Source organism: Balaenoptera musculus, chromosome 2, assembly GCF_009873245.2.
Source record: "Balaenoptera musculus isolate JJ_BM4_2016_0621 chromosome 2, mBalMus1.pri.v3, whole genome shotgun sequence".
NCBI lineage: Eukaryota > Metazoa > Chordata > Mammalia > Artiodactyla > Balaenopteridae > Balaenoptera > Balaenoptera musculus.
This window is the reverse complement of record NC_045786.1, coordinates 81858944-81876719: the sequence shown is the minus strand read 5'-3', so window position 1 is coordinate 81876719 and position 17776 is coordinate 81858944. Positions and strand designations below refer to the sequence as shown.

The 17776-nt window shown below is 42.1% G+C and overlaps 1 protein-coding gene across 1 annotated transcript in view; it reads right to left on the bottom strand.

Annotated features, from left to right (window-relative positions):
- Positions 1-295: 295 nt before the first annotated feature.
- The window catches only part of TNFAIP8L3 (TNF alpha induced protein 8 like 3), a 39728-nt gene continuing 22247 nt past the window's right edge, over positions 296-17776 (bottom strand). The window contains exon 2 of the mRNA XM_036843834.1: positions 296-1922. Coding sequence (XP_036699729.1) covers positions 1360-1922 — 563 coding nt within the window. The 3' untranslated portion in view covers positions 296-1359. The remainder of the gene's footprint in view (positions 1923-17776) is intronic.

Sequence of the window (17776 nt, the reverse complement as noted above, 5' to 3'; positions counted from 1 at the left end):
GGGGTGGGATGAACCATGGGGCTGAGCTAATATAGTATTTTTGCATTATCATCAGATACAGGAGAAGCATAACAGGACAGGAGGTGATGCTGGAAGGGCAAGTCTCTTAAGGTGGTGTCCTCCAGACAACATTATAAGGCATTAAATATTTTGTGTGAAAGCGAGGCTTTGAGACATTCAGAGAAGGCGGTCACAGTGTCCATGAACTAGCTCCCCACTAACCAGGGGCACAGGCTCCATCCTACACGTGCTCCCCCAGGGGCTACTTTCCCTTAGGGTCTAAGTGCAAAGCTCTTACTCTTCATTGTCTTCTTCCTTTTAATCCCATTATTCCTAACACTGTATCTAACTCCAAGGAATTTGATTTTTGAATCACAACTCCAAAACCTCTTATTTGAAGGGTAATTTCAATTTATTAACAAACCAGAGAAAACAGCACAGAATGACTGTGAAAGACCAAGAAAGACGGATAGGGCTTCATTCTGCCCAGCTCTCCTGCGCATGCCAGCATAAACCTTCCCCGTGCCTCCCGGATGGTGCCCCTCAGATGGGGAGAGGCCAGTCCTGCAGGGGCAGGGGGAGCACAGTTCTTCTCTGCTTCTGCATGATGGGTGGGAAACTCTCTCTCCACTCTCCCCCTCCGCCCCCAGAAGGTTTCCCTCTGCAGGACCATAAACCTGCACATCTAAGACCTAAAAAACACAGCTCTTGAAAAACATTTTTCCAATTTGCAGGTATACTTTTTCACACCTTTGGATTCATTTTTATTTTGTTTGAAACAGCACATCTAGAGACAAATTGCAAACCCAGCCCATTAGAAACTATTGTTCTTTTCTCTGCTGCTTAATAGTCTAGATCCAGGTTGATCCCTGCCACATGCCAAAGAGAAACTAGTAAGACCTTTTATTAGAGTTTTTAAAAGCATGAACATAATCTCATTTGATCCTCACAGCAGCCCTGGGAGGTAGGCAGGTGGGCATGATGGTTCCAGGATCCAGAGGACAAAATTGTAACTGATGGAGCTGGGAACCAAACCCATGTCCTCTGACCCCTGGTCCAGGGCTCCTTCCACTCCACAAGATGAACTGGGCCCACCTAGATGAGCAGAGCAGCTTTTCTGCTTAGAATAGATGAGATGTCCTTTGGGCTTGCAAACAAAGGAGACTGAAGTACAGACCTCAGCAGAGAGCTTAGGTGATAAACACACCTGAGCTCAATCTAGCATCAACATCAGAGGGATGAACAGGACAGAACATGGGCATCTTTGACAAGGGTTTCTTCTTGTTTTCCTGATTCTCACCTGGAACACGCTGGGTGCTGTAACATGAACGCAGCCAAGTCCAGGAGGAGGGAAGGCATTCAGAGGACTTTCTCATCTAGCAATTTATTGATTCCCTCACAAATCCTCTTGAGGTTGGGCCTACAGTCTCCATCCAGGCTATAAAGGGTGGAGAGGAACTCCATATCGGCAAAGTGGTTGAAGACATGGTTGATGCGCCCGTGGGTCCTGGGTGTCAGGTGTCGCTGTACCAGTTCATGCACCAGGTCCTTGCACTCATGTAGGAGCTTGGAGAGCACATTTCTATCGAAGGTGTATTCTACCTCATAGAAGCTGACGATTGTCATGGCGGTCTGGTTCAGTTTCTTCCTGAGCTTCTCCACAATAACAACTTCCTCCTGGCTGAACTGGTTGTTCCGGTAGAGGATCCCAATTTTGATCGCCACCTTGATTAAGTCTTTCATGATCTTGTGGGCTTCCTTCTTGTTGTGTGTGTGCTCTTTGGTGACTTTGTAGAGCTCATCAAAGATCTCGCTGCTGGTGTCATCAATCAGCATGTTGGCCACAGTTTTACTGGCTATTTTGCTCAAAATCTTCTTCTGGGCTTGAAGGGCAAGGTTCTTTGAACTAAAAACATCAGGACCTATGGTAAGAAAAGAAATAAAAGTTATAGAAATACTAGAACTGTTTATTATGTTTCTACCAGTGAAACATACTAACTTGAACTTATGTTCTTACAGCAAAAATTCATGCCTTCATACCCCACGACTCTTTTATGAAACCCCACCCCAGCCTGGTTACTCCACTGTGCTCGCCACATGACATGCTTGTTTACCCTCTTGAACCTTTTAAATTGCGCTCTTTCCTCTCTAGACGTGGTCTCCTCATGTCCGGGCCAAATCTCACGCTTTTGACTTAGTTCATGCAAAAAGCCTCCTTGACTCTATTTGCTCACAAAGAACTCCCTCCAATGATTATTGCACAGGAAACTATTCAGTTTTGCAAATTTACAGGAGGAAATTATTGCTTAATGATAAGAATGTAGCACCAATGCCAGCCCCATTCTTAGGACAGACCTGGGTGGTTGATCATGGTAGTATTTTTTGACTGAGTCTCAGAATTCATATTTCATTGAGTCTAAGATGTATTTTTTTTTCATGTTTGATATCTTGGAAATTGGGATGTGTCTTATAGTCACTGTTGCCAGGTGGTAGTTGTGCTGTGGTTGCATTACCTGTGTGTACATCAGTTTACACAATAGGAGACAGATTTGGAATAAAAGTCATGAGTACTCTTGTAAGAAATGTTGCTCACCAATGTTCTCGATGGCACACAGAACCACATTTTGTGGGAAACACAGACATAAACAATTCCAAGCAAAGATGCTTCAGCTGAGTACAGAAGTACCCTGAATGTGAGGAAGCTTAGAAAAACCAAAGCCACTTTATTTCCCCGTTACTTTCCACTCTATGAACGAATGAGAACAATATATGTTAAAAGAAATAACACTGTGTACAAGTAAGTCTAAAAGGGATCTTTCAATAAGTATAAAATAAAAATTCTAAGCAATAAGAAAGCAATCATTTGCAGTCTAATTGGCAGCATTTTCTTCTTTCTTAAGAGCATAAAAGGTATCTTATAATCGATGGTGTCTTAGATTGGATCGAATACTGCATGAAGTCACCAGTTAGCTGGAACTGATATTTGACAGTCAGCAGTACGTGTGTGCATCGTTCTTATCTTCCCAAGGACATTCAAGTCGCTGGAGGACAGAGACAACATCTCCTACAGCACCTAGCTCAGTTCTGGGCACAGGGATGGAATGGTGTTTGTTAAGTTAAATGCCAGAGTAGTACTGCAGAAGAATAAATTTTCCTTTGAGAACTGATGGCTCTAGGATCCCTAGAGTTTTTGTCCAGTGCTCTGTGGCTACATGGAAGTGACAGGCAGCATTGACAGACAGGTGGCCACACATACTAGCTTTTTTTTTTAAAACTTTGGGTTTATTTATTTATTTATTTATTTATTTATGGCTGTGTTGGGTCTTCGTTTCTGTGCGAGGGCTTTCTCTAGTTGCGGCAAGTGGGGGCCACTCTTCATCGCGGTGCGCGGGCCTCTCATTATCGCGGCCTCTCTTGTTGCGGAGCACAGGCTCCAGACGCGCAGGCTCAGTAATTGTGGCTCATGGGCCTAGTTGCTCCGCAGCATGTGGGATCTTCCCAGACCAGGGCTGGAACCTGTGTCCCCTGCGTTGGCAGGCAGACTCTCAACCACTGCGCCACCAGGGAAGCCCCACATACCAGCTTTTGCAATCCTGCCTGGCCCCTCCCCAACTCATATCCCACCCCCTCTGCCCACCTCAGACCCATCCCCTCAGTGGAATGCCATTAATCCCTGGTGCTTAGGTCTTGCAGACAGGGACTCAGTAAACACTTAAACACAATTCAGACATATGACCCAGCACTTCCTCCACCCGCATATCCCCTCATGGACTGACTCCCTCCCTCCCAGCCCAGCCTTGCTCCCTCGGCCCTGGGTCTTTCCAGGACAGCTACTTCTGCTCACGGACCTCTTCCAGCTGTAAGCCGCAGGGTCACGGCCTGGAGTGGGGTCACTAAAGTGGGATCAGCAGAACTAAAGCAGCAGGCACCACGGGTCTCCCACAGCCCCAGGAAGCTCTCTCCTAAAAGTCTGAGACCATAGACTCTTTAAGCAACTTCGGAGCAAGTGACCCTGATACAGCCAGGATTTTCCCTTCAGCTTCAGTGTGAAGGGAATAAACAGTAATTCTTGACTTTTCCTTATGGTGAGATTTATGCCCTTCCAGAGTTTGAGACAAATAATATTACTGCCCGGTCTGATCATCTACCATGGTCACCCAGACCTTTGTGTAAATAACCTTTGTTCCAAAAACATCAAATTCCTCTTCCCCAAACAAATATTTACCAGCATTAAGGATGTTTAAAAGATTGTGCTGTATGCTTTGAAATCAGTTCCACAGGAGAAACTTAAAGACTTTGAGCTTTGGCCCTGTCACCAAAATAAGTGTATGCCTCCTTAGGTGATTATTTTGATGGGAACAATGGAATCTAGATGGATCTGTTCTGGAATATCAAAAAATGAGTCATTTCTTTGTAGACACAACTCCTAAAAACTGCTTGAGAAGAAGGTATTTGAAGAGGTTCTCTGGAAATGCAGCACACATGCATTTACACAGAAGCAACGGATCAACTGTGTGTCCACTGGAATGTAAGCTCTGTGGGAGCAAGGATATGTGTCCAAGCCCCACTGGACGTCCCAAGCCCAGTGCATTGGTGGCCCATGGCAGCTGTTGTTGAATGAGGAAGCACTGGCTCTGTGCCAGGCACTTCATGGCTTTAACCCTAAGAGCTGGGTGAAGCTGGTGTTTTTAACCAAGGCTTCCCTGCTAGCCGGATTCCAAACCCTGCTCTTTTCACCACCAGCATTCCCAAAAGTTTTCTCCAGAGCAGTGGTCATCACACCTTTTGCTCTTACAGCCCCATAAGAATTTTGAAAAGCTAGTACCTCCTTGCATATTTTTTAACTTGACAGCAAGTATTTTTCACCTTATGGTTAAATAGTTAGAATTTCTAAGTAGATTAAATGTCTAGATATTGTAAATATTGATACTTTAAAATCAATGTGTTAAATTATTCTTTTAAAAGTGTCCAATGTACATACCACATACCACAGTGATACAACATCCATTATTGTCCATTTTAAAATGACAGGAGCAAGCTCTTCTTTAAAAATTAGAGCTGCCGCCATAAACAAGACAAAAAGACAACCCTCAGAATGGGAGAAAATTTTGCAAACGAAGCAACTGACAAAGGACTAATCTCCAAAATCTATAAACAGCTCATTCAGCTCAATGTCAAAAAAACAAACAACCCAATCCAAAAATGGGCAGAAGACCTAAATCAATATTTCTCCAAAGAAGATACACAGATTGCCAACAAACACATGAAAGGATGCTCAACATCACTAATCATTAGAGAAATGCAAATCAAAACTACAATGAGGTATCACCTCACACCGGTCAGAATGGCCATCATTGAAAAATCTACAAACAATAAATGCTGGAGAGGGTGTGGAGAAAAGGAACCCTCTTGCACTGTTGGTGGGAATGTAAATTGATACAGCCACTATGGAGAACAGTATGGAGGTTCCTTAAAAAACTAAAAATAGAACTACCATATGACCCAGCAATCCCACTATTGGGCATATACCCTGAGAAAACCATAATTCAAAAAGAGTCATGTACCACAATGTTCATTGCAGCTCTATTTACAATAGCCAGGACATGGAAGCAACCTAAGTGTCCATCGAAAGATGAATGGATAAAGAAGATGTGGCACATATATACAATGGAATATTACTCAGCCATAAAAGGAAACAAAATTGAGTTATTTGTAGTGAGGTGGATGGACCTAGAGACTCATACAGAGTGAAGTAAGTCAGAAAGATAAAAACAAATACCGTATGCTAACACATATATATGGCATCTAAAAAACAAAAGGTTCTGAAGAACCTAGGAGCAGGACAGGAATAAAGACACAGACGTAGAGAATGGACTTGAGGACACGGGGACGGGTAAGGGTAAGCTGGGACGAAGTGAGAGAGTGGTATGGACATATATACACTACCAAATGTAAAATAGATAGCTAGTGGGAAGCAGCCACATAGCACAGGGAGATCAGCTCAGTGCTTTGTGACCACCTAGAGGGGTGGGATAAGGAGGGTGGGAGGGAGACGCAAGAGGGAGGGGATATGGGGATATATGTATATGTATAGCTGATTCACTTTGTTATACAGCAGAAACTAACACACCATTGTAAAGCAATTATACTCCAATAAAGATGTTAAAAAAAAATTAGACTTGCTACATTATTCTTTTTTCTCCTTGAAATTGTATCTCTATTCTATGACATCCAGAAACTTTAACTTAATATCTGTTTTTATGCTTGAAAATGTTTTATTTGATCAACCCGTCATAATTCTCTATAACCAAAGGATCCATACATATTGAAATTTAAATTAAAAGATGATTCCAGTGATCAAAATCTCCAATCCTTAAAAAAATTCCTTCTGGAGTGAGTTATCATTCTAATTATTTTGGGTACAAGTATTAAACTTTTGATAAATACTAAACATAAAAAATAAAGTTTTATTGGAAATGCACCTCCAAATGAGATGGGTAGGGGCAGGTTATGGTGCTTTGATTAAGAGAGGCATCACCAACACCAAAGCTTCACATCATCCCTTTGTTTGACCAGGTTTTGCAACCCAGGAAAATGTATTTGTCCCAGTAAGATTCATTATGGGTGGGAACCCCATGACTGAAACGGTGGAAAGAAGGAAGGTTCACCACCCTTTGACCTCAGATTGTTGCTCTGACAGATGAATTTAGAAAAGAGTATTTCGGCTTCCTTGGTGGCGCAGTGGTTAAGAATCCGCCTGCCAATGCAGGGGACACAGCTTCAAGTCTTGGTCCGGGAAGATCCCACATGCCACGGAGCAACTAAGCCCGTGTGCCACAACTACTGAAGCCTGCGTGCCTAGAGCGTGTGCCCCACAACAAGAGAAGCCACCGCAGTGAGAAGCCCTCGCACCGCAACGAAGAGTAGCCCCTGCTCGCCACAACTAGAGAAAGCCCACACGCAGCAACAAAGACCCAACACAGCCAAAAAAAATAAATAAAATAAATAAATATAAGAAAAGAGTATTGCAGTGAGAAAGAGGAATTGGATTTATAAATCAATTCCCCCAAAACTCTCATCTGCTCATCGCATGGAAAGTCTCTGGTCTCTCCGTGGTGCACACACCAGTTTGAGTCCTGCTCTTCCGTAAGAGCAGCAGCATTCCATGAGATGTTAAGTGGTGTTCTTTGGGGGGTGGGGGTGGGGGAGGGGAGTAAAGAGGTTTTTTTTTTTTTTTTTTAAAGGTTATACTCCATTTATAATTATAAAATATTGGCTATATTCCCCATGTTGTACAATATATCCTTGTAGCTTATTCTATGCATAATAGTTTGTACCTCTGAATTCCCTACCCCTATCTTGCCCCTCCCCTCTTCCCTCTCCCCACTGGTAACCATTAGTCTGTTTTCTATATCTGTGATTCTGCTTCTTTTCTGTTATATTCACTAGTTTGTTGTTGTATGTTTTAGATTACACATATGAGTGATATCATACGGTATTTGTCTTTCCCTGACCGACTCATTTCACTTCTTATAGTACTCTCTGAATAAACTTTCTTGATCAAATAAGTTTGGAAAACACTGGGTTAAGCAACATTAAACAGAATCTTGTAAGACTTTAAAAATATTTCTTTAATTGATTAGGGTGTTTTATCAACTGTCAGAGAGGGGTGGGTATGGTAGGCAGAATCATGGCCCCCAAAGATGTCCACATCCTAGTCCTGGAACCTGTGCGTGTGTTATCTTATCTGGTAAAAGAGACTTTGCAGACATGACTAAGTTAAGGATTTAGGGATGGAGAAATCACCCTGGATTAGCCAGTGAGCCCGATGCAATCACAGGGGTCTTTATCGGTGAAAGAGGGAGAGAGAGTCAGAAAAGGAGATGTGGTGATGGGAGGAGAGGATCGAAGGGATGTAAAATAGCTGGCTTCAAAGATGGAGGAGGGAACCACCAGCCAAGGAACGTAGGCAGCCTCTAGAAGCTGAAAAAGGCAAGGGAACAGATTACCCCCTAGAGCCTCCAGAAAAAATGCAGTCCTGCTGACAACAATGATTTTCAGACCTGTGTAACTCATTTAGGATTTCTGATCTCCAAAGCTGTGAGATGATAAATTTACGTTGTTTTAAATCACTGAGTTTTTGGTAATTTGTTACAGTAGCTCTAGGAAACTAGTTCAGGTGAGTAGAGTGTGGTAAAGCATTTCCCAATTTTATCTGGTCAGGAAACTCTGATTTATTTGTTGTTTTTTTGTTTTTTGGCGCACTGCAAGGCATGCGGGATCTTAGTTCCCCAACCAGGGATTGAACCTGTGCCCCCTGCAGTGGAAGCACGGAGTCTTAACCAATGGACCGTCAGGGAAGTCCCAGAAAACGGTGTTTTTTGAGTAGAGTGACCAACTGCCCTGATTTGCCAGGATTGAGGGGTTTCCTGCCTGGTGGACTTTCAGGGCTAAAATTGGAAAAGTCCAGGCAAATTGGGACAAGTTGGTCACCCTATTCCTGAGCTGCTAGTGATGCATATATCATTGACCTAAAAAATGAAGAACAGGGAAGTAACAAAGGAAAAATTCCAGAGAGAGGAAGATGATACATACCTAATATTGAAGATCCTATCATCTCAGCAGGGTAAGCTGTATACTCTTGTTGCCGCACTTACCACCCTTCTCTACTTTTTAATTCTAGAGTCAATCTTGACCTTTTTTTTTTTTTTTTTGTCTCTTTTGGGCCAAGGTTTCTTTTGTCCCTTGGTTGCTCTGCAATTATTGAGCATTTACTATTTGTTCAACTCTGTAAGAAGTGCTATGGGGGACGTCCTCCCCCCTCCCCCCAATATTTAATTGGGTCCTACTCTGAATATGGTCCTGCAGGGAGGCGAGATATAGACAAATGAAACAAAACACTTAAACATGTGAAACAGCCCAAATTGGCATGAGTGAGAACAGCTGGGGGAAGCTCTGTGGGCTCTGAAGGTGGACTTGAATGTGGATAGGTGGGGATGGCTACGATGTCAGGAAGTGGTTTCTAAAGTTATCGAAACAGGCCAGCAATTTTCCCCAAATCACAAAGGCCTTGGGTGGTTTCCCTCATATGTTCTCAGCTATTTCTCTTGTAAAAGAACATGTTATTTACCTACAAAGGGATTTGAGGTACAGGCTTCTGTGGTGAGGGCTCAGGAGGGTCACAGGTATCAAATCTCTGAAGCCTAACAATCAAGAGGCTAGAGCAGAGGAATTACAGATCATCAAATTATAAGGGAAGCTTTAATAAAAAACAACAAGCAAGTAGATTCCCACACTTACTCCAGACTGTCAGTATTAAAATCTTTAGGAGTAGGGCCAGTAATCACAAGCTCCCTAACATTCAGCATGATTCTGACATGCTGAAGGTAGGACCCACTGATCACGGCATGCCCCAACGTGTATCTTACAGAATACTAGTCCCATCAGATGTTCCAAGGGAGAAGGTTTTGTGATGAGCTAAATGAGTTTGTAGATGACTACACATTGTGGCTGGCTTTTCATGATGCACCATACCAGGTAGCTTATTAAAGGCTCTGAGAAGTCCTGTAGTAAAGATACCTGTGTAGTTTTGTTATTTATTTGATGAAATAACATCAAGACACCAATCTGGTCAACTCTGACAACTCCCAGGGCTAGGGCTGGAGAGCCAGTACTGTTTCCAACACGCACACACGATTTAAGGGAGAGTGTGCGCACTGAGGGAGAGCTGGGTGGGGCAGACTTTTTGTACATGGAAATCTTGGGCTTGTTTCCTTCCATCCATCCTTCTGTCTCCACCTTTTGCAGAGGGACCATGTTGGTGACCCATCAGGGAGAAACACTACGGGCTGAGAGGAAGAGTGTGAGCTTTGGAAGCCAAAGTCAGGAGTGCAGTTGGGATACCTGGGGATACAGGCCTAAGTGGCATGCACATGTTTGTTTGTGGGAAACACCGAGAAGATCTAGGATAGGTCGTGGCAAAAACTATTCTCTTTTTCTTGCATACAAGCCTTAAGAAGGCTCTTTTAGCCAGCGATGATTCTCTTAACCATTTTTGAACAAAAGTTCCCATTTCCCACCCATGAAAAGTAAGGGATTGTTTACAGTAGCTGAGAATCTCTGAGAATGGAAATAAAAATGTGATTATGCAGCTATTATTATGCAGCTCACCTAACTAGCACAAGGAGACGAGACTGAGGAAGCTGCAAAGTTCATCCTTGTAGGAAAAAACAGGGGCTTCCTTAAACCAAGTCTGATGGAGGAGCTCAGATGAAAGGATTATGGAGTCAGTGCTCTGAGATTAAGCACCCTTGGAACATTACAAGGAAAGAAAAAGTACCAGGACTATGTTGGGAAAATGGCGTGACAATGGGAGTGAATAGTTTGAAGAGAGAAAGCAAAAGATAATTTAAGTGGGCCCTTCACTGCATGGAAAAGTGCTGGGGCTAGTCTGAGCTGATGCTTCTATAAATGATGTTCAGCCGTAGCACAAGTGATGTTTCCACGTTTCTAGAAAACACTAAGCTCTTCTGGCTGGTGAAATGCCAAGCTGGTGGTGATAAACAGCAGGAAGATCTTACCAAGCCAAGGGTGAGTAGGCAGAAAAGAGGCAGATGAACTTCAACATGGTAAAGGCAAGGTAATACATTCTGGGAAAAATAAATGATGGTTATGAAAGATGATAGGCTCTCAGCTGTCAGTTACAGCCCAGAGAAGAGCTCTGAGCGTCAAGCCAGGATGGGTTGTGGCAGAGAGGGGCTAGGGGACAGACTCAGCTCTTCTCTTCTTACTCTCAGGACTTGGTAACTTCTCTACCTCTGGTTAAGGAGTGTGCAGAAAACTTGTATATGAGGATGGATAGCTGTTTCAAAATTATAAAGTTATCTGTAATAGCGAGCACTCACACAGTATCACTTCACTTCTGTAAACAGCTTAGGATAATGGCAAGGAAGAGAGCTAAAAATGTTAAGTAGAAGTTAGGGGTGGAGATGGTACTCTGAGAAAAACAATCTGTGGTGCTTAATAAGCACCATCTGTCAAAGTCGAAGGTCCAGAGTACAAGGAAGGTGGGAGGGGAGTCTCCGGGGCACGGGGAGGGGAAGACCTGGGCAGAGGGTGATTTATGGTAGTCCAAGTTTCTGGCACTCAAATCACTTACATTTAACTGTTGGAAATAAAGTTCAAGCAAGCTTCCTTGAGATGGAGCAGCTTTACAAACTACTTCGAATGTGAACTTTCACAATGAGCACCTATCCTTCTGCTCACCTGCACATGCACCCAGAAAAGCTGATTGGGCCAGTCATGTCCCTTAAGCTCCATCCTTCACAGCCAATAAGGGGCCAGGAGTCGGGGGAGAGTAACACCCTCCCCCCTCCCTTCCTGCTTCCTTGTCTGTTCTCTGGATGAATGATAAGGAAGGGGTTGGCTCTGGGGGTGAGGTGGTCTGCAGGATGGGATATCCATGACAACGATACAACATCTTCTAGAGAAGACATTGCCTCTGCTTAAGTTCTAGGTCCCTATGTAGCTATGGGGACAAAACTATTAAGGAACCTTAAGTAGTTTTTTGAAATGCAAACCTAACACTGTTACAGTTTCCAGAAAGACTAATTGAGGTGTTGCATCTCCAGTGGAGTCAAACTGGAAAATATTTTCCTTCCCTTGTATATATAAGACTGTGGTTTGTATACTGCCGGAATATTAAAGAAGAAAGATGGCACTGGAGGAGGTACAATGAAGTGAAATGGTCAAGGGATGGTAGGATCTTTGAGTTAGAGACAAGCAAAATCTTGATCCTTCCCTCCCCCCACAGAAAATGATCAAAGCTCGGCAGCTCATGAAAAATGCCTGTTAGGTCTAATCCCTTTCATACTTGAATGAGATGGCATTTTCTAGGCTTAAGAAAGGTATTTTGGGATAATTTAAAAGGCATCACAGTAAAACTTAGATGACCTAGGAGGGATAGGAAATAGACTTTTCTGACTGGGGGTTAATCCAGCACACCCTTGAGGCCTTCTTAGGTTTGGTCTGTTCCCCACCCTCCAAGAGAGCCTTGAGGACATGTCCCCTGGGCTCACCCCTGCTGCTGAGAAGACCTGAGGTCCCCAGATTTCCACTGCCTGCAATAAGAAGCAAGCAGCTTGTGGGTCCTGTGAGTGGGTCACCGTGACTTGAAGGGCAGCAGCTTCCACCAGGCACCCTGAGGGGGTGTGCAAAATGAAAACATTAGAACCTTTATTTCTGTTTCCTTGTTTTCTAATGAGATGGGTTAAGCTTTACTAATATTTAACATTCAGGCTAACCTTGGGACCTACTGGTGTGTGGCGTTCTAAGGAAAGAGGGGAAGGTCCCCCTGCTTCCCGGGGGTGGGGGAGTATTTTAGTGTGTCTCTCTCATTTGTTTGTTGCTTTTCAGCAGTTTTGATTTTTTTTGGCATATGTTTGCGTGTGCTTGGTTAAATAGACTCACTGATTATATTATTTAGTTCTAACTAAACTAACCCTTATGAAATGGACCAATGATTTCAAAAGATTCCTGCAAGAAACAAAACTGAGGCCTGAAGACAATACACTAATCATGCCAGCACAAGTGAATGGCAAGAAAATGGCAGAGCTGACGATTATCCTCCTCATCGTAAGAGCTTTTCCGCAGCCAAATTATAAGGTAAAAGTAATGATCTAGTCAGATCAGACAAGAAATGGGCTATAAAAATTACAAAAATTCTAATAAGATGATTTGAAATATGGATTTCACACACTTTTACTTGCCTCGAGATATTCCCCAAGGCAGTAGGAAGCCACAGCAATTAGCAAGACAGACATATTGTGATTTTGATCTTAGCTTGTCCTGTGGATGATGGGGAGAGGCAATAAGGAACAGACTGTGTGACTTTGGGGGAGAGGGATGTGTCAGGGGTGATGCTGAGTGCTGCTTCTAGCTTGGGAGATGTGGGGTGGGGAACATTAGGCAGCACCAACTGAAACAGGCATCTGGGAGCGTGTGTGGGGAAGATGACTTCAGTCCTGAGCACGCTGATTTTGAAGGGTTCCGGGGGGGCATCTAGGTGGAGATGGGCACATGAGCCTGTACAGTAGGCACCTCCAACTCAACATATTCTACCCTGAGCTCCCCATTTCCCCATTCAAACCATGTCTATCCATCAAGCAATTGATGGTGAAAAGACCTAGTTTCCCTAAATAATTAGCCAATTAAAGACGCAGACGTAGAGAATGGACTGGAGGACACGGGGAGGGGGAAGGGTAAGCTGGGACGAAGTGAGAGAGTGGCATGGACATATATACACTACCAAATGTAAAATAGATAGCTAGTGGGAAGCAGCTGCATAGCACAGGGAGATCAGCTCAGTGCTTTGTGACCACCTAGAGGGGTGGGATAGGGAGGATGGGAGACGCAAGAGGGAAGAGATATGTGGATATATGTTTATGTATAGCTGATTCACTTTGTTATACAGTATAAACTAACACACCATTGTAAAGCAATTATACTCCACTAAAGATGTTAAAAAAAAAAAAAAGATCCCAAGGGATAAACAGGTTATTCCTTTAAAATGCAAATTCCTACTTCAGTGGTTAAAGTGTACTCTCTGTTCAAAGCTTGCTGGGGATCAAGTTAGTCAGAACCACACGGTAGCCCTCCTAGGGCTTCTCTCTCCCCTTCGTGGCCCACCACCAAATCGCCCCTCCTTCCCCACCAAGAAAATGGATTATTTTAAAATAAGGGTAGGAAGTGAGAGGCAGGCTTGGGTACAGTAGGATTGGGGTGGAGGGTGGAAGGAGGAAGGACTGAATTGCTAGACAGCCAAATGCAGGGGAGGGGGTGTTGCATTAGCCAGTCTTCACCACTTTGCATCTCCCTTCATGTGGCCAGTCGTCCTGCCTCTAGCTCAGGCTCGGGTGCCCCTGAAATCTTGCCTTTGGGTCAGGCCTGGGAACAGGCACAGAGTTTTGCTTTGCCCTGGGTGGCTGCTCAGTCCTAGAGGTTCATTCATCCAGCAGTCAGGAGTGAGGATTGGAGTGTTTTGGGGGGACCAGACATGATGAAATTTCCTAGCTAATACTGGATGTTTTAGGGTGCTGAGAAAGGACATACAAAAGCAATAGTAGACAAAACAGTGTGCTTCTTATAGGAAAGCAGATTCAGATCATTGCGACACCTTGCACTGAGTAATTACACTTTAAAACCAGCATTTGATGACCTTCAAGATGAAGACTCTTTTTTTTCATTTCAAAAAAATTTCCTGGGCCTTGAAATAACATCGTTTCAGGTGAAGTGAAGACATGTTGGCAGGGTCAGCTGTAAGACCTTCCAGCTCATTATCTCATTTTGTCGTAGATGCCCCCAATCCACCCATCCATTCGCACTGAAGGATTCATAGTTCAATTAATAATCATGTCAGAGATAATGTTAACTACTGAGCACAGATTATGTACCTGAGGTAGTATACACTATGTAATTGATCCTCACAAGAGGCCTGCAAAAGAAAGACTGTAATAAGTCCCATTTTATAGATAAGGAAACTGAGGAACAGCAGATTTAAGTAATTCATTCAAAGCTACGAGGCTAGTAAGTAAGAGAGCTGCAGTTGGGCCAAATCAAATCTAGACAAAGCCTGAAATCTTTGCCTTCCTGCATCTGCTTTTAGAAGATTGTCCCTGGCTCCCTAATGACTGTGATTTCTCACTTATTTGAGACATTAATTATGCCTCAATTAAAATTCCTATCTAGCAACAAGATTTACATTTCATCATTTTTTTCTTAAATACAAAAAAAGCCAGTCTTATGATGTGATAGAACAATACTACCTATTCATCAAAACTTGAAGGTAGATGTAGCTTTCATCTTTAGAGGGCATTCTATATATTTGAACAGAGTTGCGTAGTGGTTCTGTTTTACATATTGATTTTACAGCTAGCTCTGAAAAGTGAATGAGTGATAATTTTACTTACCAGAGCTAACTGAAGCAGATACTTGTGAAGTCACTGGGAGGGGGGGGCAGGGTGAATCATCTCCAGCCCAACAGGTTAATTTTGGAGATCTGAGAGATATTTTTGTCTCACTGCAGTAGAAGAGCAATCATCACTAAAAACAACATCTACTTACATGATTTCTTTAAACAAAGCTTATTCATCCCCTCCCCCACTCTCTTTTGCATCTAAAAAAAACTAGTGCCTCTCTGAATAGTAGGTCATACTCAGGCATAATAAAATAAAAATAGAGTCTATGTATATAGTGCATTATGCACAGTAACTCATTGTATCCTTGCAACAACTTAACATGCATGTACTAATATCACTACCACCACCATCGCCACCACCATCATCATCATCATCATCATCATCATCATCATCATCATCATCATCATCAATTTACATCCAAGGAAACCACGCAAAGGGGAGATTAAGCAGCTTGTTTAAAACTACCATTTAGGAAGTGGCAGAGTTCGATTCAGACCCAGGCAGGCTGCCCCAGAGTCCCGTGCTTCAACCTGCCACACTAAACTGCCATTCATGAGGTGATAAACATCAATTAGTTTAAATGTTTTTTTGAATTATTGCCCATTTTAAGATGGAGATTGAGCTGGTTTTTTCCTCAGAAGAATTAGTGTTTTAAAAAACCATGAAGCATTTCAAATATACAGACAAAACAGAAGATAATATAACAAACTCTACTTGTATGGCCACCACCCAGATGGAACAAATCTTAATATTCTGCCCTCAAAGACAGAGGCGGGGGTGAAGCCCTCTTTGTTTTCAATTCCCTTTCTTTTGTTTTCAACTCCCTTTCTTTCCCTTCTATCTCCTCAGATCTAACTGTACTTCAGAAGTCGAGGTGTCTTTTTGTCTCATCCATGTTTTTATATGTTTGCCTCATGAGTATGCATGCATCAGCATTATATTGTTCAGAGTGTTTGTAAACTTCAGATAAAGGTGTCACATTGCACAGATCCTTCTGCATCTCTTCATTCAACATCTTTCTTGCAAGATTTATCTAATTAGTCATTTCATTGCTTATATGAATATATTCTTTATCCATGTTTCCTATTGATGGACATTTACATTATTTCCACTTTCTGCAAGCAAATAAGTCCACAGTCGTGTCTCCTTGTGCACACACACAATAGCCTCCCAGGTTCTATACCTAGAACACAACTTCCGAGTCCGGTAGCACAGCTGCCAATTGCTTCCAGCGAGATTGCACTAATTTTCACTCCCAGCAGCAGTGTGTGAGTTCCTGGGGATCTGCTTCCTCATCAATACTTCAGATAGTCCACCTTTAAAATTTTTGCCAATTTGCTAAGTACAAAATGGTATCTTGTTTCAATATGCCTTTTCCTGATTGTTACTGAGATTCAATATATTTTTGTGTATATTGAGCAGTCAGGTCTTTCTCATCTGTGAATTGCTTATTCATGTAGTCATTTCCCCCCTAATTGGATTGTATGTCTTTTTCTTGTTAATTTGTAGGAGTTTTTATGTATTATGGATTCTAATTCTTTGCTGATCACATGACTTGCAAAAATCTCCTCCCAGTCTGTAGCATTACCTTTTAACTTTATTTATGGTGTCTTTAACTGTATAGAAATTAAAATTTTTACTCTAGTTAAATTTAACTAATTTATCAGTCTTTCCCTTTATGGTTAGTGGTTTTTATATTTTGTGTTAAAAAAATCCTTTCCTGCCATGAGTTGATAAACGAGTCTTATATATTTCCCAAAAGTTTTAAGGTTTTGCTTTTCACATTTAGGTCTTTAATCCATCTGGAAATTATTTGGGGATGTTGTAGGAGGTACATTTTTCTCCTCATAATTTATTCAATGTATTGAATAGTTCATCCTTCTGCTACTGATCTGTTAGGCCACCTTTTTCTTAACAAGTTCCCTTATTGCATGGGTCTGAGTTTTTTACTCTATTCTACTGATCGATTTGTCTGTTTCAGTACCAACACCACACTGTCTTAATTACTGTAACTCATAATATGTCTTGATTGGCCATAGAGAAGTTCCCCCCATTTTATTCTTCTTAGAAATTGTTTTGATTATTCTTGCCTTTACTCGTTCAACTGAATTTTTGGGTCATTTGACCAAATGCCATGAACACCTTGTATTAATCTGAGGTAAGCTGGTATCTTTATGATAGTAAGCTTCCCATCCATTAACATGATATATCTCTCCATTTAGTCAGAACATCTCCTCTGTTCTTCAATAATGTTTTATAGTCATCCCCATAAAGCTCTTGCACATCTTTCATTATTGTTACTTCTAGGTACCGTATAGTTTTGGTTGCTACTCTAAGTGTAATTTTTTTCTCTTATAGTTTCTAAATGGTTATTAATGATGTATAGGAACCCAACTGATTCCTGTATATTTATCTCCAATTGAAAAATTTTGCTGAGTTCTGTTATTAGTTCTAACTTGCTTGGGTTTTTTAATGTGGACAACTACACTGCCTGCACAAAATGATTGTTTCCTTCTACCTCCCACTTCTTTTTCTTGCCTTATTGCACTGGTGGGAAACTCTAGTACACTGCTGAATAGTAAGGGTGTTATTTGGGATCCCTGTCTTGTTCTTGACTTAAACAGGGTTGCTTCTAAAATTTCCCCACCACATATAATGTCTGCTGTAGATTTTTGATGGATACTCTTATTAAGTTAAGGAATCTTCCTTATGTTCCTAGTTTGCTATGGCTTTTGTTTGTTTTAAGGTAAAAATGTGTATCTAATTTTATCAGACACTTTCTTTGTACCTACTGAGATGAT